A 27,543-nucleotide genomic window follows, 5' to 3' on the forward strand; every position below is an offset into this window, starting at 1 on the left:
TTTGATGTGTACAGGAATCACTTTATTAAAAGGCCATCAACACCAGCAAGGTAATGAACCCCAGCCAGAAAGCTTTTCAAAGCTCATCCGACGGTGTCCGGGACAGGTGCACCCTCTAGTGGATTGCTGTACAAATGAACTACTAAGCAAAAACAAATATTTAAATTAAATCTACGTCCAGCTACCTTAAACCTACTATTACTTAATTAGTCAAGTTATTTATCTTTAAAAAACACTGATCAACCACATCACTACTAAGTCACGTGTGATGCCTCATACAGACCTATACACCAAGTTTTTTTCTATGTATAAAATCTATTATGCATATACCTGATTCAAACCAAGAAAATAGCAACACAGCAGAATCCATTTACTCAAGACACTGCAGTTAAAGCCACTGAATTTGTCCATGAAAAAAAAGAAAGTACACTTGTTAATATCTGATGAAGGAATTAATATTTACAGTATGCGTCACTGAAAAAAATCTTACTGATGTACAAATCATTTACGCTACATTTACATTTCATGCAGAGCTGCATCTAGTCAGAAACAACAATGAAATATGTACATATCTGCTCTCAATAGCTTTCATTCTCAAAGATAATAAAATAATTTGAAGAATCATAAAAATCTTATATATACAAATTCAATAAACATTTGGCCAAGCCTTGCATTTTGAACTATGAATTGGAACCCTGCCTGGAACATTCTTATCTTTGCGTTAAGTAAAAGATTTTGGTTGTCGGTTTTCATCCCAAAAGAAAGAATTAAAATGCACATTCTTTTCAGAAAATGTTAAAGACCTTCATAGTCCTCTGTTTATTAGATCACCGATCAGTTCAGGGCAGTGCTCCTGGCCCCTAGCAATTCGGTCGCACTGACAAATCAGGTCGTAGTTTATTCTGTCGGAGATCACACTGTCTTTCTTGTACTGTGGATGCTTGGTGACGAACTCCCTCATCCATCTGGCCATAGTCATCAGTTCTCCTGAGATTAATTAGAAACATGAACACACATCAAGTTAAAACATTAGCCATGTAGCTACAGTTTTTTTAAGACCTGTACTTTTGCTTTTGAAATTAGTACCGTCGGGGATTAGTGCATTATATCAAGTAAGTAGCATCTGAATATAGAAAAGAAAAAAAGTGCCTATTAAAAATCACATTTGGTAGCAAAGATTCATGTTACTACTTTCCCAAACTGTCAGAATTATCAACATACTGTATGTAGTACATAGTGGTGGAAAAAATCTAAGACCTCTAGGGAAAATGCAGAATGTTTTGCGTATGTCTCGAATTTAGTACAGCGATTTTCTTTTCTATTTGCATAATCAGTATAATACAGTATACTATAGTAAACAAATTTCAGAATCTCTTAGAGTTTGGTACGTCCATATTTATAACAGGTGAACAATGACTGCAATCATATGAACGTAAATCAGCTTCTAGTAAGTAAGATTAAAATTACCTGCTCAAAGTCATCTGAGCATCTGAACTCTCAAGGAATTAAGATAAGATAAGATAAGATAAGATAATCCTTTATTAGTGCCACAGTGGGGAAATTCACATCGTTGCAGCACCGAAGGGATAGTACAGCACTCAGTATAAAAAGATAGACAATAAGAAGAACAATGTATAATAATAAGTCAGGAATTCAGACCATTTGTATAAAGCAACTAACATGATCAGTCAGTACTGCCAAATACTAACAAATTCTTCAATGTAATTTATTTATTCCTTTTTAATTTTCATTAACCACTGTATCATGGTCAGGATCACGGCAGGTTGGGCCACTCAAGCACAATTTTAGAGAAATTATATATGCAGAATTTAATTTTGTTTTTCTTTGATTTTATCACTGCTGCAGCCTGGTCAGGGTCACAGTGAGTCTGTTTTCTCAAGACTCACTTGACACAGTGCATTACCATACCATGGACAGAACACCAATCCATCACAGCGCCTTGGCCATCCCCAGTAGCAAATTTATACGGAGTCTTAGAATGTACAAATGGCCTAGCATATTAATTAGCTCTGCCAACCAACTTCCAAGAGTCACAAGAGGGGTTTAAGGAAAACAGTGGCATCATTGAGACACCTATTTATAATGTCTCATTAATTTTGACATAAGCAATGTTGCATGGGTTTCTAAGTGTTTAGTCAGTGTTTAGACAAGTTGGGGAAACTTGGGCAATGTAAGCACCAAGTAAGGTGAAGTGACGCTGAAGATTTTAGGCACTGAAATGCAAGAGAAAAATCCAGTGAACTAGTTAAAATGAGTTCTGATTGCGTCCAACAAAAATTCTCCTCAAATTCCCACACCCTGGATTTGCCAGACCCCCTGGTCTGAAGTGTCTTGTGAATGCAGTTAACTTTAAATATTCTGAGTGTACTGTATACGCTCAGCCCTAGAGTGGTTGTTTACATACCAGATGCTCGCTTCTTGATGAGTTTCAGATAGTTCAGGATAGTGCAGCGTGTGTCTACATCCACTTCCATATTCTCCAGGTAGCAGTTCAGGATTGGTATCAGACCCTGGAACACTCCCTCCTGAATAAATCACAATCAGCATTTTAATCAAGAGTTCATTTACTGCTAAGCTCAGCTGAACTGATTGGCTGAACCAAGAATGTGTACCTTGCCATTGATGATTGTGTCGATGCTCATCAGGGTGTACTCCTCGTGCACCCCCTCGCTCTCTACTCCGTTTTGAGCTGCTGTGGAAGCTGAGTCAATTAAGAGGTTGCAGCCTTGAGGAAAATTACAAACAATATATGTTATTTTCGATGAGCATTGGTTTAAGCTCAAGCTGCTTTCATAATTGTAATTACATGTTCTTTCATGCTTTCATAATTGTAATTACAGTTCAACATTTCTTTACCTTTGTAGATGTCCTTCCGGAAGTAAAACAGGCCCTCTTGCACAGCGTTTCGCTTCTGAGCAACTTTCATGTTTTCATCAACCTATAAAAAATGGTCATTCTTTAAGAATCCTGGCATAAATCTGATATAAATGTGTCTTTCTGTATTTTCTAGTTTTACTAGTTTTACTAGTTTTTTACATTAAGATTTAAAAGCAAATCTAACTGACATCATTTTAAAACATAACTAAAATAGCCTTGGCAAATAATTAAGAATTTTACCAACCTTTGACAAGGGAATGAGGAAGTCTAACTTGTAAGAGAGGATCACCCGGGTAAGAAGGACAATGAACACAACATATGCAGAGTTCTCAAAATCTGTCAGCTGAACCTGTTGAGACAAGATGAGTTGTTTTATTAAATTTGGACAAATCAGTCAGGTCTCATGAACAATACCTGTATGTGAAAACCTACATTTCAACTCAGCTAATTATGTTTAAGAATAGAAAAAATGAAAACCATGCTTCCAGTTAACAACCTTGGCACACATTAGCTGGTAAATAATATGTATAAAGCATTGGGCACTCAGGTGTTGCAGTGGTAAAATATGATAGCCCACAAGCACTACTGAGATTTGAACTGCAGATCTCAGCAGTGCTGTCAGTCAGTCTAGGTCTTGGTGAAGGGGGAAGGGGGGCTGGATAAAATAAGGAGGGTTGAATCAGATAGGGCATCTGATGTAAAAACTGTCCCAGATCAGGTATGCAGAGCAGAAATAATCTGCTTAGGCAACCCCTAAATACAGGAGCAACAAAAACTAGAGTGCATTTCCGGAGAAAATGCGAGTGTGATTGCCGTGTGCCGGTCGAATGGAAGTGAATGGGGCTGAAAACCGGGCGTGGGTTCGAGTCCCCATGCTGTATCTGAGTCGGGGTTACATCAGTGGGCTTTACAATTTAAAGTTGGAACGGCGTTGATATCTCAAACGTTAAAAAAATGAATGGAAGTGAATGGGGCTCTTATAGGTTAAATAAAGGTTATAGAAATAACCATTAAATAACCATTAAAAAAAATGAATGGAAGTCAATGGTATTGCACAATCTATGATCAGCTGTGTCTCATTTACAGCTTTCAGGCATAGTGCACTTACACAGTGCTCACACTTCGGTCCCTCTTTTAGCATGTAGCCATTGCCATTGCTTTCAATGCATCCGTTAGCCTTGAAGCTAACGGATATAAATATCTTTTTTTCTGTTGCAACGCGAACGATTTGACGCTCACTGCTAAGTGTAACTGCACTATAATTTCATTCTGTGCAGCGTTTTCACCTTAAAAATCACTAATACTTTAGTTACAGACCAAAATAAGTCAGATTTTTTTGCGGCCGCCATTTTCTGCTCTCAGAACGGCCTGAAGATGCCGCCTACGTCATCACGTTGACGTTCTATGGAAATGTTTTTTTCAAAATGAATGGGAGTCAATGGGGCAAAACGGGCACCTTAAAACGGGCACTGTGCCAACAGTGTTGGTTCGATCCAAAAGCTGTATACAAGCAGTCCATTCCCGTATGGGCCGGACGATTTGGCACTGGAACGGGGTCGATATCTCGAAAATTGCGGACGAAGAAAGGGAGACAAAAAACGGGCGGAATGGTAATAATATATTGAAAACGAAAAAACGAAGCAATAAAAGCATAGTGTATATAATCTACAGTACAATACTGTATAAAAAAACTGGAATGCTGGATGGAGCTTTTTCTAACCACATATTCTAGCTATTTGGTATGATTCAAAGTATGTGGACACCCCTTCTAATTATTAAGTTCAGATATTCAAGCCAAACACTTCAAAAAAACTGTACTAAATCAACGGTAGAAAATAAATTATATGCTTCCGACTTTGTTGCAACAGTTTGGGACCTTTTTACATATTACTGTCCATGGTTTCGGCTGTCCAATACACTAATGGTAAATTGTCCACATACATTTGGCCATATAGCACAAGTCACACTGTGTGTCCACTTGCATTTTTATACATTTATTTATTTCTTTTTAGCCACATGATGGTCATGCCAGTTTTCACTGGGCCCAAGACAGGAATACCCTAAACAGGACGCTAATGCACTGCGGGGCTCTGGCCATCCCTCCTCTCAGACATTGCCAATCATGGCTGTGTAGATGCCTGTCTGGTTGGTGGGCTAGGGTAATTTCCCATAGCTAATTTAGCAGAACATTTTGATTTTGTGAATTTCCCCAGTGTGGGACTAATAAAGGATTATCTTATCTTTTGACTTTACTTTACTAGACCTTGAATTGGTGGTGAATTAAATGAGCATTACTAGTATAACTGGAAAAAAATACTACATTTACAAGTAATATATTTACACTGGCCAGGGTATACTCCAAATCAGAATACCATTATGGTGTAGTTCATTTTTATAGATGCCTACATGTCTATAGAAAGGCACCTAAATCACCTAGCTTTTGCTTGATTTACTATGTACTTGTATATTAAACTCAATATTAAGCAAAAAACATTGTTAAGGTTTTTTCCTCCCCATCCTGAACACTGCATATGCATGCACAGCACTGTGCTTTCACATTTAAATTAAAGAATGCAAACTTTACTTTTACATTGCGCTTAGCTTAAAGGTTCTGCTGAATGCAATGCAGGTGTTTTGACTAACTACTTATGTAAACACTTATGTAAGAGCTTATTTAAGACACATACCTCCATAGGGCGAAACTCCACTCTCCAACCTATGTCAGAGTTTGGAGGGGGTGGTTTGAACCGCATGGTCTGCCAGTTGGTCGACTGCAGGTTCTGTTCCATGGAAAAAAAAAATCTGGGTTATTCCAGTAAAATGCTGTAAAACTCAATGGCATTTCTAAACAAGCCTGAATTTTAAAAGTGATGCAAAGAAAAGTAATACATTCAAAATATACTCAAAATACCTCAAAATGATCAGACTCGTTCTCATCGTCCAGATTGATCTTCTCCTCGAAGAGCGACAGTGGATCACGTATAAAAAGGTGGGCAATGTGTTGGGCCAGTAATTTATCAATTCCTGCAAAAACAAGTTACACTTCTTATTCTTTAGAGCACAACTGCAAAAAAAATAGTGAACCCCAGAAGCATTAGACACCCAGATTGTGATCTGTTCCTAAGCATAAAGCTTTGCAGTATGAGTAAAAAGATCTTGTGCAAAACAGCTTTATTTTAAATATGGAGTTATGTATTTCTGCCACTGTCTCAGAAATGAACAACCACACAATACTTTTCTTTAGAGTTTCTATCTATGGATATGTCTTCTATTATTTTTGTATTGGCAGACCACATTTTGCAGATATTTAAATTATGTTAAAGGTTTCACAACCTTTTTCTTTCAACATAATCAGTGTACAATACCGCTCTATTGTATCTACCTGCATCCTGAAGCTGTTTATAGATCTCTTCGTCTTTCGTCAGTTCAATATCATTATATTTCTCCCCACAAAAAGACAGGTAGCTGTCGATTGAATCATATCTGGACTTGTGGATCCTGAACTTGTTGTTTTTCAAAGGCTGCAGAACACCCAAGCAATCAAGGTTACTGTACAGAAAACACATTTAACTTGTCTTGCATACAGCATAAACTGAACAGACAAGCCTTAAAAGTTTGAAAAAGTTTCACCTCGAGCCCATGCTCCTCCCGAGTCCTGTCGTCCACAGAGGCCGAGATCACACCCCACCGGCAGTCGATATCCGACACAAAGCCACGATAGAAAGGTGAAGCAGCACTAAGGGCCATCTGCACATATTTCAGCACATTTGAAATGAATAATTGCTTTGATCTGCTGCTGTTGGCTGAAATGTAGGAATGTTAATGATTGACAGCTGAGCAACAAATACACTTAGCAACTGTTTGATTATCTCCAGCTAACAACTGATATCTGCAAATATCAAACGCATTATGTAGTGAGTACTGCCTGGAGTTTTTCTTGCTTCACCCACATTGCCCACTTTGTATTTGTGTCATTCATTTGTTGCTTTGTTTCTAATTATTTGGCCACCACTTTTTTGCAAGTATCCTCCGGTTTTGTTGGTGGCTTTTAAGCCACAGTATTGTTCCACCAGGTCACCACAGAATTTCTTAGGTTAAATTCCACATGGGTGCCATCAAACATTCTTTCTCATGAGTAGGTTTTTTGATGTAGGTCAAATGCGAGGGTGTAACGGTACTGTAGAGTTGATAACTAGCATTTGTATACTATTTAGCGTTCCCAAGTCAGGTACATTTTCACCAACCACAAGAAACGACAATGAGACAAACATTATGTAGCAGATTATTATCTTAATCAGTGTCTGTTTTAGGTGACTGGTGAATGTGTATACATGCTGACCACTAGGGGGCTATATGGTGTTTAAAGCAAGTTAGTATCTGTGCAACTCTAGCAATTTAGACAAAACTCAAAGGCTGCCTTTACAAGAGAAGCTTTTTGTGCTTGGTTTAGTGCAGATTTCTGCTTACTGCTGCATTTACGCCTTTCACATGATATGCAACAATACTCGATTGACAGACAATATTGACAGTTTATTTATATGCAGTTTTGTTATGAAATGCACTTTAGTTAAAACAAGAAAGCTCTGTCAATGAACATTAGAGATTTTTTAAAAAGTGAAATGAGGCCGCTCAGGTGGCGCAGCGGTAAAGTACGCTAGCTCACCAGAGTTGGGTTTCTAGATGCATCGTATCGAAACTCAGCTCTACCTTTCCGACTGGGTTGGGCGGCAGTATGAACAACGTTTGGCTGTTGTTCAGGGGCTTAGGTGTAGAGTCGGAGCATAGGTCCTCATAACTGGTACAACTGCGGCCCCTGCTGGTTGACTGACGGCGCCTGCACAGGGCTGAGGAATAACATTGAGGGGGGTGTGACCCTCCGTGTCTCTCTGTGTATGAACTCGGCTCGTGCAGGTGAAAAATGCAGGCTGTACTGACTGCGTGCCGGAGGGGGCGCAAGTCAGTTGAGTGGCGTCCTCAGTCAGCAGCAAAAGGGTCGAATCAGTATAGAGGACAATCAGGATAATTGGACACAATTAGAATAGGGATAAAAGTTGGGGGGAAAAAGTGGGGAAAAAAATAGATAATAAAAAAAAAATAAGTGAAATGAGTAAATTAAATTTTTATTGTTTTAATCTAACCTTTAATTCATATGGAGGTCACAGCAAGTGATTCCATGATAAGAAAACGTGCTATCTAAAATGCAAACCCATGCTGCATTTTTCACACAATGCCATAGTTGTAATCCGAAGTGTGAAAGGATAAAAAATGATCATGTATTTAAAAATGGAAAATGAGCATGGGCCATTACTATTTTAATGACTATTTTGATGCCTTGCATGCAAAGTAAAGTTGCTGCCTTTTCTAACCAATAGATTGTTATAAGGTGGGGGCAGGACAAGTTATTGATATATGATGCACATGATAATATTTTTCCTCCTCTGCTGTAATAAATACCCTCCAGATAATGTGAATATATCTGGATTAGTCAATCAACAAAAAAAAACAATAACATATATATGAAAACTGTGTATATGATCTCGGGCACTTATTAAGCCTATTGGTAAATTCAACCCAGAATTTTACTCTTCAGTGGTCTTACTTACCACAATAGGGCAGAAAGTGGCCAGCTGGTCATACAGGTATCGTGCCTCATTGATGCTACAAGCCTGAAATGTGACCTACAATAACAGAAACAAAACAAACAGGCAATCAGACAGCAAATAGCTACCACATTGTACCCATTAACACTATGTAGAGTTGTATCCCTAACAATAACTTCACATGGAATGGCAGATGAGAAATACTTTGTAATGTACTGCATGAACGGTTTTACCTGCAGACAACAGTTTCCCATTCCAAAGCCCATAGCATCCATGTAGATGTGGTCAGGGATGACTGCACGCGCTGCTTCACCATCATCTTCAGGAAATGTCTCCAAAAATGGAGATGCCGTGTTCTTGTCTTTGAAAACTATGAAAACAGTAAACAAGAAAATGTTTAACAAACCAGAGTTTGATCTAAATGGCAACAAAAATTATATTTTCACTCAGGTGGTGCAGCAGCAAAATACACTCCGATATACACACTGATGTCGACCGGTTGGGCGTCTACACAGACATGATTGGCTTGGGATGGGCATGAGGTTTGGTCACCAAAGCCTGAGATGGATTAACACCTGGTTCGGTGTGTGTTCTTGCCTTGTGCACAGTGTTTTAGTGGACACCGGACCTACCACCCTGGCCAGGATTAAGCAGTGTTAAAAATGAAAATGAAATAAAATATATTTTCTCTACATCTCTGGCCCACTACCATTGGAATTCATGGTTCGAATCCCAAAGTAGTGCAATTGGCCAGTTAGGCATCTACATACGGACATTGACTGGCTATGTCTGAGAGGATGGCCAAGGCTCTGCAATGGATTGTGTTCTGTCCGGGGTGTGTTACTGCATTGCACCCAATGATTTTGAAAAAACTGGACCCAGTGAGACCCTGACTATGGTAAAGCAATGGTAAACATGAAAATGAAATATTCAGAGACAGGACAATTCATAGTTTTTGAAGCTCAGCTTGCTGCTTTTACATAAAATAATACTATGGGGCGCCCAGGTGGCGCAGCGGGATATTCTGCTAGCACACTAACGCCGAGATTCTGAACTCCTCGGTTCGAAACTCGGCGTTGCCTTTGGTTGGCTGGGCGCCATGTAGCGGGCATAATTGGAAGTGCCTGCAGCAGATACTAATTGGCCACCGTATCTGCAGGGTGGGGGCCGGACTATGTGTGGGTGGGTGGGTCTTCATACGCTGTGTAAGGACCCTGATTGGCGGAAGAGACGCCTGTGCAGAAAGCAGGGGCGAGAAGAGGAGGGCTGTGAAAATGTCGGAAGAGGCGTGTGCAGCGACGTGCTCTCCTCGAATGCAATCTGGTATCCGTCAGCAGCGAAAGACAAATTGAGTGTGCTAAATGGGGAGAAAATGCATACTTTTTTTTTTTTTTTAAACCTATCAGACCCTCAGACGCGTACGCAGTCCTAGCGAACCCCTTCTTTGCGCCTCTGCTTCTGCACAGACACCTCTATCCCTAACCATGGGATAGAGCACAGCATTTGAAGACCCTGCCGACCGGTAGCAGAGCCAAGATTTTAACTGGGATGTTCAAAATCTCGGCGCTGGTGTGCACGTGCCACCTGGGCGCCTAGCTCTTGAACCCAAATGTATTAAATGCAAAGTAAATAAGATGTACTCACTCGGTACATTGATCACAACCTTTTCTCCCCTTCTGTGACGAATATTTCTGGTCAAAGTGCTGAAACAGATGAACAAATGAGCACCTGTTAATAATGTGAAACATGCACTTTCATAACAGCAGGGTTCAGAGTAAATATCTATGTACAATCGTCTGAACTGCCAAGCCAAACGGATGTTCTTAACCTGCACCTGAATCGGGGGTGCCTGTTGATCGCCTCATCAGGAAAGAAGAGGGACTTTGACACTCCTTTTTCAACAGGAGTCGGCCTAAATTCCGGCTTTGTAAATCCTGGGCAACCCAACCTGAAACACAGGATTTGGAACAGATTAAATGCAAAGCAGCCACACTTCAAGTAATACATTTGACTGTTTTCTGCACAAAAAAACAGCCTGGTAACAAATAAAAAAAATAAAAAATTCCAGTACACATAAAAAGTATTGAAGCTTTTGGCAAGGCAGAAATGAACTTTGCCATTATTAACTGAAGGATACTAACATATTTTATGTTAATGTCTTTTTAGAAATTACTGCAAAGGCACGCCACGCATTTTTACAATTTCCAGTCAACAGGCTGATATATTCTAAGCCATGAGGATGTTTGGCGTAGGCAAACAGGACACATAAATAAACTAGTAGGAAGCAGATCTCTATCAAACCTTTGACATTTTGCATATCAGCTCAGTTACTAAGAACATCAGGATTGAAACAAAATTATATTCAACTGATACTCAATACTAAAACCAATATTGTATTAAAAAAGTGAAAAATGTAATTAACAATTTTCTATCACATGTGAAGTGTTAATTTTAATCAGTGGTTTACACTATTATGTGAGCTCATTACCAATAAAATCTGTCCTTGAACAATAGCGGTGCTTTTAAACCGACCGGCATCTACACAGACTGTGCTTGGCTAGGTCATGGGGGATGGGGGTTTGGCCAAAGCTTTGTGATGGATTGAAAACCTGTCTAGGGCATTCCTGCTATGTGCCCAGTACTTTCTGTAGAACCCGGTTTTACTGCGGCCTAAAATTAACGAAACTTTGTTCTAGCAAACTAAGGGTCAATTAATCACAATTAACCACAATAAGCAATTAGAGAATTAGTAACTGGCTCTCTAAAATTCAGACCTGTCTTCTTATTTCACCTTTCACCAGACCATATTGTTCTCACAATGTAATGCTCAATTTAAGGTTGAATTTAACAGTTCAGGGTTTTATGAAACAGTGAGAAAGTTTCTAACTGCCAAGGGCCGCCCGTGCTTCTCTTCAGTCTATAAACAATTTGTATCTTTTGCGGCATCTTGAATAAGTCAGGGAAGACTGGGTCAAAGTTCAATCAGACTGAACTTTTGAGCACAGCAAGAAGCAGTAAAAACAAGCATCAAAGAGGTAAATGTTCACTCAAAGTAGCACAGCAGCAAATCAAGCAGCACCACCCAAACCAATAGGAAACAATGGCACAAACAAATAATTCCTGCTCTTGTTAGGACAGGACATAAATGTTGCACGTCACTGCTGGTTAATGCAAATGCAGAGGAAATACTGTTGCTGTGTGTGTTGCATGTCGTCTACTGCACGCTACCTGGGGAATGCTGTGATGGTGCAGAGCGTCTCGTGCTCGTGGAGCACTGACGATGCCTCCCTCCTCCTTTTGACCATGTTGTCCTCTACTGTGTTGAACTCGGACATTGTCCCTCCATAAGGCTGACCTGGCGTGCCTTCAATCATGTAGCTACCATACTCTGGTCTCCACAGGGTTGGATGGCTGGAAATTAGGAAAGACAAGAACAGTAAACATTAATAAAAATGATAGCTTTACATACAGGGGTTGGACAAAATAACTGAAACACCTGGTTTTAGACCACAATAATTTATTAGTATGGTGTAGGGCCTCCTTTTGCGGCCAATACAGCGTCAATTCGTCTTGGAAATGACATATACAAGTCCTGCACAGTGGTCAGAGGGATTTTAAGCCATTCTTCTTGCAGGATAGTGGCCAGGTCGCTACGTGATGCTGGTGGAGGAAAACGTTTCCTGACTCGCTTCTCCAAAACACCCCAAAGTGGCTCAATAATATTTAGATCTGGTGACTGTGCAGGCCATGGGAGATGTTCAACTTCACTTTCATGTTCATCAAACCAATCTTTCACCAGTCTTGCTGTGTGTATTGGTGCATTGTCATCCTGATACACGGCACCGCCATTGGATGCACATGGTCCTCCAGAATGGTTCGGTAGTCCTTGGCAGTGACGCGCCCATCTAGCACAAGTATTGGGCCAAGGGAATGCCATGATATGGCAGCCCAAACCATCACTGATCCACCCCCATGCTTCACTCTGGGCATGCAACAGTCTGGGTGGTACGCTTCTTTGGGGCTTCTCCACACCGTAACTCTCCCGGATGTGGGGAAAACAGTAAAGGTGGACTCATCAGAGAACAATACATGTTTCACATTGTCTACAGCCCAAGATTTGCGCTCCTTGCACCATTGAAACCGACGTTTGGCATTGGCACGAGTGACCAAAGGTTTGGCTATAGCAGCCCGGCCGTGTATATCGACCCTGTGGAGCTCCCGACGGACAGTTCTGGTGGAAACAGGAGAGTTGAGGTGCACATTTAATTCTGCCGTGATTTGGGCAGCCGTGGTTTTATGTTTTTTGGATACAATCCGGGTTAGCACCCGAACATCCCTTTCAGACAGCTTCCTCTTGCATCCACAGTTAATCCTGTTGGATGTGGTTTGTCCTTCTTGGTGGTATGCTGACATTACCCTGGATACCGTGGCTCTTGATACATCACAAAGACTTGCTGTCTTGGTCACAGATGCGCCAGCAAGACGTGCACCAACAATTTGTCCTCTTTTGAACTCTGGTATGTCACCCATAATGTTGTGTGCATTGCAATATTTTGAGCAAAACTGTGCTCTTACCCTGCTAATTGAACCTTCACACTCTGCTCTTACTGGTGCAATGTGCAATTAATGAAGATTGGCCACCAGACTGGTCTAATTTAGCCATGAAACCTCCCACACTAAAATGACAGGTGTTTCAGTTATTTTGTCCAACCCCTGTACATTTGCATCTGGGGAAAAGGAGTCCTGGGCGTAATGCAAAGTCTTTAAAAACTGCTTGGTGGGGTGGGGTGGGGTGGGGTGGGGTGGGGTGGGGTGGGGTGGGGTGGGGTGGGTGCGTGTGTGTGTGTAAGAGAGAGAAAGTACATGTGATTGCACGATTGTTCTCTTCTTTTAAGTGTTTCCAGCAGAGGTGGGAACAAGAAATGCCATAGCTTTACAGTTCAATTAGCACACATGACCAACTCAAAGCCTAATCCAGACAAACTCACTTAAAAATAGCCCGTAGTTCTCCATCTATCCACTCACGTTCAGTATGTAATGTTTCTGTGTGTTAAATGTATTTAGAAAGCTAGGCGTGTCTAGGGTAAAGGGCATTTGACAGCAGCACTTTCAGATCACAAAAATCCAAATGAAACAAGCACAGATTAAACGGCAACGTTTAAAGCTTACTTGGGATCGATATTTTCGCCCTGTTCTTGCAGCGTCTCCAAAACTTTGTGTCCATTCAGAATCAGACGAGCTTTTTCATTTTTCTCGTCTAGTTCCACCAGCATGTATTCCACCTGTAAATAAAACAACAGGATTTTTAGACACATTGCTAGGCCAAATACGTAATACCTAATACGCTGATGTTATAATAAACTAGAACTAAAACAACAAGTGAAAGTTTACTAAAGCCGTACTTATTTGGTAACTTAACAAGACTTTCAAATCCAAAGCATGTACCTTGCTTGCACTCTAGACAATATTTTACTCAATGTACCACTAACTTGGACAAAAAAATCTGTTTTGAAATGACAAAACACCATCATAGTCTCTTTCAACATTTTCTCATGTCTGACTTTACAAACAAAGTCCGCTGTCTGACCAGGAGATTAGTTTAAAGCCAACAGCATTCCAATGGGACTAAAGCACCAAAGCATTGTTATTTAACCCAATCTTTCACTTTGTGTACAAAGCTAGACCCAACTTGTACTTTCGGAATTCTTTCTAGTTTTCTTTGCTTCTTTAGTCTTTAGCTAATCTAATTTGGACCGTGTGAACATAAAAACACCCACACACAACCTCTAACACATACAGGGGTTGGACAAAATAACTGAAACACCTGTCATTTTAGTGTGGGAGGTTTCATGGCTAAATTGGACCAGTCTGGTGGCCAATCTTCATTAATTGCACATTGCACCAGTAAGAGCAGAGTGCGAAGGTTCAATTAGCAGGGTAAGAGCTAGGGCTGTCGCGCTAACCGCAATTTTGAAATATCGCGGTATAGACCAGCCAACCGCAGGGCATGCTGGACAACCGCAACACCGCGATATTCACGTTTTTTCTTTCTTTCTTCTCCTTTTTTTTATTGTTGCAGGTCCATCTTGTTTTATACGCTTACATTCGTGCGTAATAAATGTTAAATAAATTCATAATGAAAATGAGCTAGGAGCGACATTTTCCCGCAACCTGTTTTCATGCGTTGCTACTGAGTGTCAGGCTTTGTGTTTTAAAATGTAAACAATCGCAACAGGAATTATAGGCAAGTTTATTAATGATTAAATTGAGTTCACACTCAATAAATACTTGTAATTGAGACTATATTCAAACAGCCTCGGCGTACTAAAACACTTAATGACGGTTAATATGGCATTGCAGCCTGCAGATTCTCTCTTGCTGGCTTGCTGGAATGATTTAAATGCATTTTTTCGTTGAATAAAAATGTATTGAAACGAATAATAACTTGAAATGTAGTATATATTGTTATGTTAATTATACCTACTAAATAGATGGTTAATAGTGGCGCGATAACCAGGCTAGACTTTCTCTGATCTCTAAAGTCACATGCAGGTTCAGTACATCTACAGTGTATTAATGCAACGAGCACCATCAGAGAGAGTTTTAGTACCGAGGGGAACATCGCTACCCCACTCAGATCCTCTCTAAAACACATCAGGTGAACATGTTGGTTCGTCTAGCGCGCATGATAACGCAGGTTTAAACTCTTACACACTTTATTCTTTATTCTATTTTTTTTACCATATTTTGATTAGATGTGCATTTAAAATATTTAGCCTAAACACTTTTTTTTTGTTTCACAGTGTATATCTAACCTAGGCTAGAAGCTTATTTAAACCTTTTTTTAATAGAGAAAAGACGCGCATCCCTGCTCTGTTCTGTATTTAACAATAGCCTAAACACGCATTTCATTGGTCTTAAAGCCGTCTCATCTTTGTCATTATAAAGCAATAATATACCGAATCATAGCCTAACAATAAAGCTTGTTTAAATAGCTCTAAAATCCAGATAAATTAAGTAATTTTCAAAAACAACAAAAAAATGGCGATATAACCGCATACCGCGATATTGAGACAGGCTGAATACCGCAAGAGGAAATTCTGTCACCGCGACAGCCCTAGTAAGAGCACAGTTTTGCTCAAAATATTGCAATGCACACAACATTATGGGTGACATACCAGAGTTCAAAAGAGGACAAATTGTTGGTGCACGTCTTGCTGGCGCATCTGTGACCAAGACAGCAAGTCTTTGTGATGTATCAAGAGCCACGGTATCCAGGGTAATGTCAGCATACCACCAAGAAGGACAAACCACATCCAACAGGATTAACTGTGGACGCAAGAGGAAGCTGTCTGAAAGGGATGTTCGGGTGCTAACCCGGATTGTATCCAAAAAACATAAAACCACGGCTGCCCAAATCACGGCAGAATTAAATGTGCACCTCAACTCTCCTGTTTCCACCAGAACTGTCCGTCGGGAGCTCCACAGGGTCGATATACACGGCCGGGCTGCTATAGCCAAACCTTTGGTCACTCGTGCCAATGCCAAACGTCGGTTTCAATGGTGCAAGGAGCGCAAATCTTGGGCTGTGGACAATGTGAAACATGTATTGTTCTCTGATGAGTCCACCTTTACTGTTTTCCCCACATCCGGGAGAGTTATGGTGTGGAGAAGCCCCAAAGAAGCGTACCACCCAGACTGTTGCATGCCCAGAGTGAAGCATGGGGGTGGATCAGTGATGGTTTGGGCTGCCATATCATGGCATTCCCTTGGCCCAATACTTGTGCTAGATGTGCGCGTCACTGCCAAGGACTACCGAACCATTCTGGAGGACCATGTGCATCCAATGGTTCAAACATTGTATCCTGAAGGCGGTGCCATGTATCAGGATGACAATGCACCAATACACACAGCAAGACTGGTGAAAGATTGGTTTGATGAACATGAAAGTGAAGTTGAACATCTCCCATGGCCTGCACAGTCACCAGATCTAAATATTATTGAGCCACTTTGGGGTGTTTTGGAGAAGCGAGTCAGGAAACGTTTTCCTCCACCAGCATCACGTAGTGACCTGGCCACTATCCTGCAAGAAGAATGGCTTAAAATCCCTCTGACCACTGTGCAGGACTTGTATATGTCATTTCCAAGACGAATTGACGCTGTATTGGCCGCAAAAGGAGGCCCTACACCATACTAATAAATTATTGTGGTCTAAAACCAGGTGTTTCAGTTATTTTGTCCAACCCCTGTACCTCTACAGTTTTTATTAAATAATCTCTAGTCCGGTTGGGTAATTTAATACTTTGACAGTATTAAATTCTTTGACATTTTGGATCATGTGTATCAGCATGTAGCACCACCTTTTCAGATGTCAACACAAAAAAGCTACTAATCACAACTTGAATTTAGCTGTTAGCATAACATTTTAAGGAGCTAGGTGGAACTATTAAACTATTCACTTCGAGCGTGGCATCCTTTGCCCGGCTTGTCAAAGAAATCTAATTCTTTAAGACGTTCTTCAACATGAAAAGACAAGAAAGACAACACAACTCAAATAAGGGGAAAACTCTGTTGACCTTCTTAAGACAGGGAATGGCTATAAAAATACACACACGCCTGAAAATGCCAGTATTGACAGTTAAGGCAATAATGATTAAGTTCCAATCAACTGGAACTGTGTCAGACAAACCCATGTTTGTTTTGCCCCCATGCACAACATGGAAGATGGTAAAAGGGGCAAAAAAATCCTCGGAGAAAAAGCCTTTCCTGTCATCTAGCCCCAAAAGGTGAGTTTCTTTTGCTTGTTGTTTCTCCTTACCAAGGGGTGCCAATAATTGTAAAGGGAACTGTATTTTAGTAGCACACAGTATTATTTAAAAAAAATACTCACTCACTTTCTTAACCGCTTATCCAATTAGGGGCGTGGGGGAAGAGGGGGTGCTGAAGCCTATCCCAGCTTTTCAATGGGCGCAAGGCACACAGTAACACCCTGGCGCCCCAGTCTATCACAGGGCAGACACAAACACACACACACCCCCATTCACCTATAGGGCATTTCAGTGTCTCCAATTAACCTGACTGCATGTTTTTGGACTGTGGGAGGAAACCAGAGCTCCCGGGGGAAACCCACACAGACACGGGGACAACATGCAAACTCCACACAGAAAGGAACCGTACCGCCCCACCTGGGGATCGAACCCAGGACCTTCTTGCTGTGAGGCGACAGTGCTACCCACCAAGCCACCGTGCCACCCTTTAAAAGACACTTTAAAATCCAATGTGAAGCATTGGTGAAACTTAAAAGAAAAAAAAAAGAAAAAAGTTGCCGATTACAAGGTTCTACTAATCAATGCTGTGAAAAAACAGTTAACTACTCTTATTTCCTTTTAAATATTTGTAATTTACAATTTTTTTTAATTGAACTTGAAGTGTAAGTTCACACAATTACTTTATTAAAAATTATCCAAAGCCCTTTGTGTGTTTGAAGTACTCAATCTTTCAGCTAAAATAAACAAATCTGACTTGGAAACAATTGAAATTTCAAAAGGGGTCATCACACCCGTGTTAGGAATTTGTGCATGTTTGTCTTTTGAATGGTGAACTCAAGGTATCTAGAATCTTTCTAAAGCTATGAAACAGTTTTAATGTGAAAAAAAACACGACAAACTCTCTCATTGCTTATAATGTTAGAATCACTTGAAATATCGGCCCATGGACCTTTAACAGATGAAGGTTGTGGGTTCTAAATCCAGCTTTGCCAAATAGCCTTAGCTGAGCCTTTAAAAAAACCACCTTGGCTGCAGGGGCACCATAAAGATAAGACTTTAATGGATCCCATCGGGGAAGTTAACTTGTTACAGCAAAATAAAAGAAGACGAATGAAAAAATAAAATAAACCGAATAAACTGCACATAAGGTGTGTAGTTTACACTAAACAATCCCCTTTTAAAGAAAAAAAGTTTGCATAAGAACAAACTTATTGCACAAATTTTTGGGGGAGGGGGTAAATTGCACATGATAGAGGTGGTTACAAAGACTGGGTATATAGTGGGTTTAAACTTAAATGATAAAAGCATTCCATCTTCCCTAGATTATCGTTGGCTCTGCACCTGTTATAAAACTGGCTCGATCCCAAATGGCTTTCCTACGGACAAAGAGTGGACTAAATAGGGTGTGGAGAGTGTCATTTCGCATCCCGTGAAGTGCACTTGGAAAAGAATGTGAGAGCCATCTGGAATCGAGCCATTGTTAAAAGTTAAAGCTTCGACCCCTGCGTTCTGTTGACAGTAACGTGGTTTCCAACTGCGTGCAGTTACAACCACAACAGTCAGTGGAGCTAGATGTAAACAAACGCTTGAACGAAACGGAAACGCACACATGGAGGATGGAGGAGTGGACATTCTTACCTCGTCGCCCCATTTTAACACATCCTTTTGTCGGTCCTTCACCTTGTTGTAGATGTTGAGAAACTGCAGAATGCCGTGTTTTCTGACATGGTCGGCATATTTCTTGGTCTCTACCCAGTTAAGCGGCGAGCCTTGAGACAGCAAGCCCATTAGCACGGATCGCACAAACTCACCGACCGAAACAGACAGCGGGCTACCTGACACGAGCGCGTTGTTTAGCTGACCGCTAATTCAGTCAGGTTCGGTTCAAGATAGCCAACGTTAGAAGTTAAAAACGGCAATAGCGGGATGAACCTGTTAAGTAAAAACAAAAGGCCTTGGCTGCTCTGAGAGGTAACTCAAACGCTAGTCGAAGGCAACGACTCGAACTGTGAGCAGCGATAAAAGCCTCGACTGCAATTAAAAAGCGAAAAAGCGGTGACGGTCACACAGTTACTGTAAAGCACTAAACTGCTGCTGTAATAAGTAAAGGTGAACAAAGAGAGACACGAAAGTATGAGGGGAATAAAGTGCGGTACATCTACATCAGCTCGCAATAGAGTTGAAACGTCGTGTCGAGGACAGTTGCTTCCCTCACGCTAACATAGAGCTGATGGAGACCACGTGACCGATCCAAGCTCGTCAGGCGCGTCATCTTATGACTCAGCAAGTCTACATTCCTGCTCTCTCTCTCTCTCCGTATATAGTATATACAGTATTATACTGTACATTGATCAGCCATAACATTAAAACCACCTTGTTTCTACACTCACTGTCCATTTTATCAGCTCCACTTACCATATAGAAGCACGTTGAAGTTCTACAATTACTTACTGTAGTCCATCTATTTCTTTACATACTTTTTTAGCCTGCTTTCACCCTGTTCTTTAATGGTCAGGACCACCACAGAGCAGGTATTATTTAGGTGGTGGATGATCTCAGCACTGCAGTGACAATGACATGGTGGTGGTGTGTTAGAGTGTGTTTTGTGCTGGTATGAGTGGATCAGACCCAGCAGCGCTGCTGGAGTTTTTAAATACCGTGTTCACTCACTGTCCACTCTATTAGACACTCCTACCTAGTTGGTCCACCTTGTAGATGTAAAGTCAGAGACGATCGCTCATCTGTTGCTGCTGTTTGAGTTGGTCATCTTCTAGACCTTCATCAGTGGTCAAGGGACGCTGCCCACATGCGCTGTTGGCTGGATAAATTTGGTTGGTGGACTATTCTCAGTCCAGCAGTGACAGTGAGATGTTTAAAAACTCCATCAGCGCTGCTGTGTCTTTTCCACTCATACCAGCACAACACACACTAACACACCACCACCATGTCAGTGTCACTGCAGTGCTGAGAATCATCCACCACCTAAATAGTACCTGCTCTGTAGTGGTCCTGTGGGGGTCCTGACCATTAAACAACAGGGTGAAAGCAGGTTAAAAAGGTATGTAGAGAAATAAATGGACTACAGTCAGTAATTGTAGAACTACAAAGTGCTTCTATATGGTAAGTGGAGCCAATAAAATGGACAGTGAGTGTAGAAACAAGGAGGTGGTTTTAATGTTATGGCTGATCAGTATATATATATATATATATATATATATACAGTGTATCACAAAAGTGAGTACACCCCTCACATTTCTGCAAATATTTCATTATATCTTTTCATGGGACAACACTATAGACATGAAACTTGGATATAATTTAGAGTAGTCAGTGTACAGCTTGTATAGCAGTGTAGATTTACTGTCTTCTGAAAATAACTCAACACACAGCCATTAATGTCTAAATAGCTGGCAACATAAGTGAGTACACCCCACAGTGAACATGTCCAAATTGTGCCCAAATGTGTCGTTGTCCCTCCCTGGTGTCATGTGTCAAGGTCCCAGGTGTAAATGGGGAGCAGGGCTGTTAAATTTGGTGTTTTGGGTACAATTCTCTCATACTGGCCACTGGATATTCAACATGGCACCTCATGGCAAAGAACTCTCTGAGGATGTGAGAAATAGAATTGGTGCTCTCCACAAAGATGGCCTAGGCTATAAGAAGATTGCTAACACCCTGAAACTGAGCTACAGCATGGTGGCCAAGGTCATACAGCGGTTTTCCAGGACAGGTTCCACTCGGAACAGGCTTCGCCAGGGTCGACCTAAGAAGTTGAGTCCACGTGTTCGGCGTCATATCCAGAGGTTGGCTTTAAAAAATAGACACATGAGTGCTGCCAGCATTGCTGCAGAGGTTGAAGACGTGGGAGGTCAGCCTGTCAGTGCTCAGACCATACGCCGCACACTGCATCAACTCGGTCTGCATGGTCGTCATCCCAGAAGGAAGCTGACGCACAAGAAAGCCTGCAAACAGTTTGCTGAAGACAAGCAGTCCAAGAACATGGATTACTGGAATGCCCTGTGGTCTGACGAGACCAAGATAAGCATGTGTGGCGGCGCCCTGGTGAGAAGTACCAAGACAACTGTATCTTGCCTACAGTCAAGCATGGTGGTGGTAGCATCATGGTCTTGGGCTGCATGAGTGTTGCTGGCACTGGGGAGCTGCAGTTCATTGAGGGAAACATGAATTCCAACATGTACTGTGACATTCTGAAACAGAGCATGATCCCCTCCCTTCGAAAACTGGGCCTCATGGCAGTTTTCCAACAGGATAACGACCCCAAACACAACCTCCAAGATGACAACTGCCTTGCTGAGGAAGCTGAAGGTAAAGGTGATGGACTAAACCCAATTGAGCACCTGTGGTGCATCCTCAAGTGGAAGGTGGAGGAGTTCAAGGTGTCTAACATCCACCAGCTCCGTGATGTCATCATGGAGGAGTGGAAGAGGATTCCAGTAGCAACCTGTGCAGCTCTGGTGAATTCCATGCCCAGGAGGGTTAAGGCAGTGCTGGATAATAATGGTGGTCACACAAAATATTGACACTTTGGGCACAATTTGGACATGTTCTCTGTGGGGTGTACTCACTTATGTTGCCAGCCATTTAGACATTAATGGCTGTGTGTTGAGTTATTTTCAGAAGACAGTAAATCTACACTGCTATACAAGCTGTACACTGACTACTCTAAATTATATCCAAGTTTCATGTCTATAGTGTTGTCCCATGAAAAGATATAATGAAATATTTGCAGAAATGTGAGGGGTGTACTCACTTTTGTGATACACTGTATATATATATATATATATATATATATATATTATACCAATAATAATCTAACATAATATAATAATAATAACAATTATTTAACATAAAAATAATAATAGGTGACAAGGTTGCTTGGTGGCACTGTCGCCTTACAGCAAGAAGGTCCTGGGTTTGATTCCCAGGTGGAGCAGTCCGAGTCCTTTCTGTGTAGGGCTTGCATGTTCTCCTCATATCTGTGTGGTTTCCCTTTGGGTGCGCCGGTCTCCTCCCACAGTCCAAAGACATGCAGTCAGGTTTACTGGAGACACAAAATTGCCCTAAATATGAGTCTATGTGTGAATGTGTGTGTGGGCGTGCAACCATCAAGGTGTTTCCTACCTTTTACCCAGTAAATTAGACCCACCACAACCCGGAATAGGATAAAGCGCTGGTAAAAGAGAATGAATGAATGAATAATAATAATTATAAATTAAACTGTAAGCATGTGCTCGTGAATCTGTATATCTGAGATCTGATATAGTCACTCACTGTTCCTGTGGCAGGACTGAACGTTCACTGCTGCCAGTATGCTGAGCTCTTTATGTTCACCGAGAACATATGGCAGCTATTCTCATCATCAGAAAGGTTTTAAAATTCTTAATATTTGACTATTTTTGGTAATGAATTTTGTTTATTTTTGTACATTGGTCAGGGGTGACCTGAGTTTTGGGTCAGACAGGATGCTTAGGTAACCTGCTATGCTGTACTGTCAATTTAGGGCCAAATAACATTTCATTTTACTCTTTGATTTTGATTAAGTTTCCCAATAAGGGGTTTTGTTTGAGTAATTTTGATTGGGTTTGCTGTTATGTTCTGGTCCTGAGTGTGTGTGTGGTGTTAGTGTAGTGTTAGTGTGTTAATACTGAACTGTGTTTCAGGACTAGCTGAGTGAGGAGACTCTTTATTCTAGTTCTTCCAGTTTTTTTGTTTAGATAATTTGGTTTCTGGAAGAAAGTCTAGAAATGGATTGTCCAAAGGTTTCTAATTTGTATTGTCAGTTCTTCATTGTTTCTTCTTTAAGGTTGCTTCAGTTGTATCAAAATTAGTGTATTTTGATTGACTCTTCAAATACGTTTATATTCCTTATTTAATTCTTATTTTTACTGCCAGATTGACTCCTATCTCAATCTGAACATATTTGACAGAAAGGTGTCTAAAAATATTTAAATTCGCCAGTACTGATTCTTTTCTGGGATTCTTTTGTGCTGTTGTGGGCTAGTCTGTGTGGTCTTCTGATTATGTACAGATTATTGGGCTGTGTGAGTGCAGTGTTAGTCTCTGGCCTTCTAATGAACGCTGTAATCTGGCTGTTATCAGACAGGAAGGTTAGTGGTTTAACGCTGAATGCACTGACAGAGAAAAGATCTACATAATGTACAGTGTTATCCCCAAGAGATGAGCAAAATGTGCATCTTCTTAGGGAGTCTCCTCGTGACCTACTGTTCACAATGTACAGGCCCAGATTTTGACAGCACTGCAGAAGTGTTTTTACATTTCTGTTGAATGCATTGTCATGATTGTTTCTGTGGGGGTAAAAAGAATGGTTATCAATACAACATCGTTTATTAGTAGATAAATGATCCTTTTCTATGTGGATGAAGTCAGGTTGTGTCCCTGTACTTGCACATTTCCTTGAGAATAGCACACCTGTTTGCCAACTCTGAGATCGTCTTCAGAGTAGTACGAGGACTCTAAGGAAGGAATGAAGATTGTACAGAGAAATGTGTACTTCTGTAAAGAGACTGTAAACATGTTTTTGATTTTGAGGCCTGATATGGTCTTTGCCTTTTTATTTTCTGTCTATAAATTAACATAGACTAGATGTACAGTATATCACATTATGCCTTGACGTACTGAACTCAGATTTTGGGAGTGATCATGTCATCCTTGCCCCACATCCCCTGTAGAATTATGATGTCAACGTCCTTGATACAACTCTTAAAATCATTATTTGAAGATTTTAAGCCGAAGATAAGCTCAAGAATGTACGTTCCAGACACTAATGGCTAATTCACACTGCACTGCACTAATTCTCACCACAGACTTTATCACAGACTTGACTTAATAGTGAAGCACTCCAATTGTTTTCATTATTTTTATTTTTGTTTGCTAGTTATAACTTTTAGTTCAATTTAATTTTGTGTATGTATGATTTGTGTAAATCCTATTTATTCAAATTATTCTCCAGGCGGAGGAAAAGGAGGATGGGGGTCCCTGCTGAGTCTGGTTCCTCTCAAGTAGCGCTTTTCCACCAAAAGAACCATGGTTCTTGAACCGGTTCTGTTCAGGTTTCTGTCCTTGGTTCTGTCCTTGGTGTTTTGTAGAGAACCGACCTGCATTTCCACCAGTTTTTGGGAACCAAGCAGCATCATCAACGGTGGGCATTACATAATGAAAGTAAAGAGTAGTGACATGATGGCGCAGTGTGTAGATTATGTGCGAGCATTTGTGCTGTTGTTACAGATGTTCGTTTTTATGCAAAAAGCATCGCTCAACTATTGGTGATAAGAAGACGTAGACGTGTTTGTTGCAGTTGTTGTTTTCTTTAGTTCATTGACGTGAGAAGCGTTTTGCGCTTCGCTTTCACTGCGACTCTCGGTTTGCTCAGCACTTGACTTGAGCAATAAAACATCACTAAAATTCCACGACACAAACAAACATCTGTGTGAAATAACCATCAAATCCAGTCTAAAAGCTCCACATGTATCTGTGTTTAGCTGGATTTACTTCACATGTGGTGTTTATGCAGCTCGGGGTTCTGAATCCACAAAAAGCTTCACCTAAATAAAGCGTAACGTGGCTGAATGTACTAAAAGTACCACACAGAAACACTCAATTTCTTTCCGTTATTACTGGTTATAAGTGCTCTGTACTGCCCAAATTTATCCCTCAGTGTTTCCACATTATGCTTTACTTTTCACGTGAAGTGTTTATACTGTCCGGGTCACTTTTACCACATTATATCACACAGTTCAGCGCTTTGAAAATATCAGCGGCAAACTGGATCAAATTTTAATCAGGTGAACTTTAAAAGATGAAAGTGGTTTAAATTCTATATAATGTTATAATGTCTCATGTGAAAACGTCCACTTTAAACCGGAACGGAACTGGAACTGCGTCGGTGGAAAAGGGGTAAAGGTTTCTAGCATGGTAAATATGTGGACCTGTCAGCGACTCAAAATCATGTAGTGTCAAAAGTGTTGCAATCAGGTTGTGACTGGCAGTGAGTGCAGTGTCAAACTCCAGTCACTCCAAGATACTAGGTGAGGGGAAACCTGGGGGAGAAGTTGTTCATTTGTGGGGCAGGAGCATAATATAGTTTCTATTAGAATACATCAGCACAAACACAAGCTTTACAGTATTAGTGACCTTATCATTCACGACAAACCATCATACCAACAGTGCATTGCAAAAATATTTATTTACCCCCAACTCTCTCTGCAAAACAGGGCAATCCCTGCTGGCCGGGTAGCCCAATCCACTCCTTTTCTCAGATTATTTTCTTTTTCCTCTTTCTTTTTTACGCTTTTTTACTTCTCCGTGTGTTTTCGTGACAAAACGTAGTTTGGGAGACCAGATAGACTCGTCTGGGATACCTCCCTGTGATAGATTGTGTAGTGTGTGACCCCTTATTGCCAGTCAATTGTGTAGTGTGAAAACAACAACGACTTTAAAGACTCCAGATTACAAGAGATCAAGTTGTGTAGTGTGAACTGTACAGCGATCTGAACACCCTGAAAGTCATGTAGTGTGAACTTAGCATAACTGAAAAAGATGCCATATTATATATTATATATTATAGACATTTAAAAAAATCCTACTGTAGTTCCTTTAGAGCAGGGGTGTCAAACTCACGGCCCGCCACGTCATTTTATGTGGCCCGCGAGAGGTTTAACGACTGTATGATTGTTGTGATGGTTCGAGTCGTTACAGAGACGCGCTTATAATTTAACGGGACTCCTGCGCCTTTAAGAGACAACCGTGACATCGTAGTCATGGCAACTAACTTTAACCTTCGCTAAGAAGCCATGTGACTTTTACGGCAAAGAGAACGCGAAGTAGCGTAGTCAGTAATGTAAACAATAATAAATAAATACAAATATCTTTCAGTATAATACCAAAGCATCGTCTGTAAGTAGTGGCGTTTATATTCTCAGTTGTTAGTAAATGTTTAGTGAGTATATCACAGCGTTTTAGTTACAAATTTACCGTAATTAAATACTGTTGTTACTGTTACTATAGCAATTAGTATCTTTACACAAAATTTTAACTCGTTATTTTACGTTTGGTTAAATCTCATATTGTACCAGATGTAACACTTGACTACAGCTGTGTGCCTTTACTGTATTAAGTTCTTTATTGTTTTTATTGTTTGTATTTTTACTTCATTTTGATGCACACAGTGTATCACACAGCTGGCGAGCAAATTAACCGACTATTCTGAAGGGAGCTGTCTGTCTGTCTGTCTGTCTGTCTGTCTAGCTGAGAAAGGGGGATAACTAGTAGTGAGGGCAGAATGATTGTCTTAAAAATACACTGTAAAATCCTAAACAAACTGCATCTTTCAAAATGCAGGCTGATTTTGTGACCTGCAAAGTGACACATCCCGCCAGTAGATGATGTTACACATATTTACACATGATCCTAAAATGTACAAGAAGATAAGTAAGAAAATTAAGCAGAAGGAGGAAATTTAATGAAAGTGAAAACAAGTTTGTGCTTCAGGAAGAGAAACCGGTGCGTCTCTTGTGTTATGAGGCCGTGTCTGTGGTAAAATAGGACAATATAAATGCAGAATTCGGCCTCCAAGAAAAACGACAGACTGCAATCACAGCAGGATACGTTACAATCGGCCCTTTGAGGGCCACCATAATGCTGATGTGGCCCTCGGTGAAAATGAGTTTGACACCCCTGCTTTAGAGGCTTATATAACTGTACAGTGTTACTTTATTCTGGTGCAGATATACTGCAGTAACTCTCTCTCACTTCAATTCAATTCAGTTTAATTTAATAGTACTTTATTGACATATCAAGGCTTTGATAAGAAAATTAAAATGATAAACAAAAGTAATAACACCACCACCAGCCATACTATTACAGCTACCAACGATAGTAATAAAAACAATAATAAACTATACTACATCAATACTCCCATTATCATAATTACTTCCACCACTACCGCCGTCTTTAATAATAATATATTAACCATATAATATTTTATTAATAATATTATTATTACTGTTATCACTTTTATAAATTAAACTGTCAGCGTGTGCTCGTGGATCTGTATATCTGAGATCTGATATGGTCACTCACTGTCCCTGTGGCAGGTCTGAATATCCAGTGCTGGCAGTATGCTAATCTCTTTGTGTTCACTGAGAACATACGCCAGCTTTTCTCATCAGTAAGGAAAGTAGGGACAATAAGGGCCGACCTAATTCTGCCCTGCTGGCATTATTTGTGGTGTTTCTGTG

At 40.6% G+C, this 27,543-nt stretch overlaps 1 protein-coding gene across 3 annotated transcripts; it reads right to left on the minus strand.

Annotated features, from left to right (window-relative positions):
• On the minus strand, window positions 1–26,079 carry gclc (glutamate-cysteine ligase, catalytic subunit). Of its 3 annotated transcripts, none has more exons than XM_062994989.1 (16): window positions 25,891–26,079; window positions 13,668–13,780; window positions 11,727–11,909; window positions 10,333–10,446; window positions 10,143–10,201; window positions 8,732–8,868; window positions 8,502–8,576; window positions 6,529–6,645; window positions 6,281–6,419; window positions 5,810–5,922; window positions 5,586–5,678; window positions 3,143–3,247; window positions 2,878–2,959; window positions 2,634–2,746; window positions 2,426–2,546; window positions 1–987 (listed from the first exon to the last, which is right to left on the minus strand). In XM_062994989.1, the coding sequence occupies exons 2-16, from the start codon at window positions 13,769–13,771 to the stop codon at window positions 806–808; spliced, it is 1,737 nt and encodes a 578-aa protein (XP_062851059.1). In that variant the 5' UTR covers window positions 13,772–13,780; window positions 25,891–26,079; the 3' UTR covers window positions 1–805. The 3 variants fall into 3 exon arrangements, with proteins under 3 accessions (XP_062851059.1, XP_062851060.1, XP_062851061.1); XM_062994990.1 differs by lacking the exon at window positions 25,891–26,079 and adding an exon at window positions 22,184–22,232; XM_062994991.1 differs by lacking the exon at window positions 25,891–26,079 and adding an exon at window positions 18,905–19,297.
• Between the last annotated feature and the right edge of the window lie 1,464 nt (window positions 26,080–27,543).

Source organism: Trichomycterus rosablanca, chromosome 5 (assembly GCF_030014385.1).
Source record: "Trichomycterus rosablanca isolate fTriRos1 chromosome 5, fTriRos1.hap1, whole genome shotgun sequence".
In the NCBI taxonomy this organism is placed as follows: domain Eukaryota; kingdom Metazoa; phylum Chordata; class Actinopteri; order Siluriformes; family Trichomycteridae; genus Trichomycterus; species Trichomycterus rosablanca.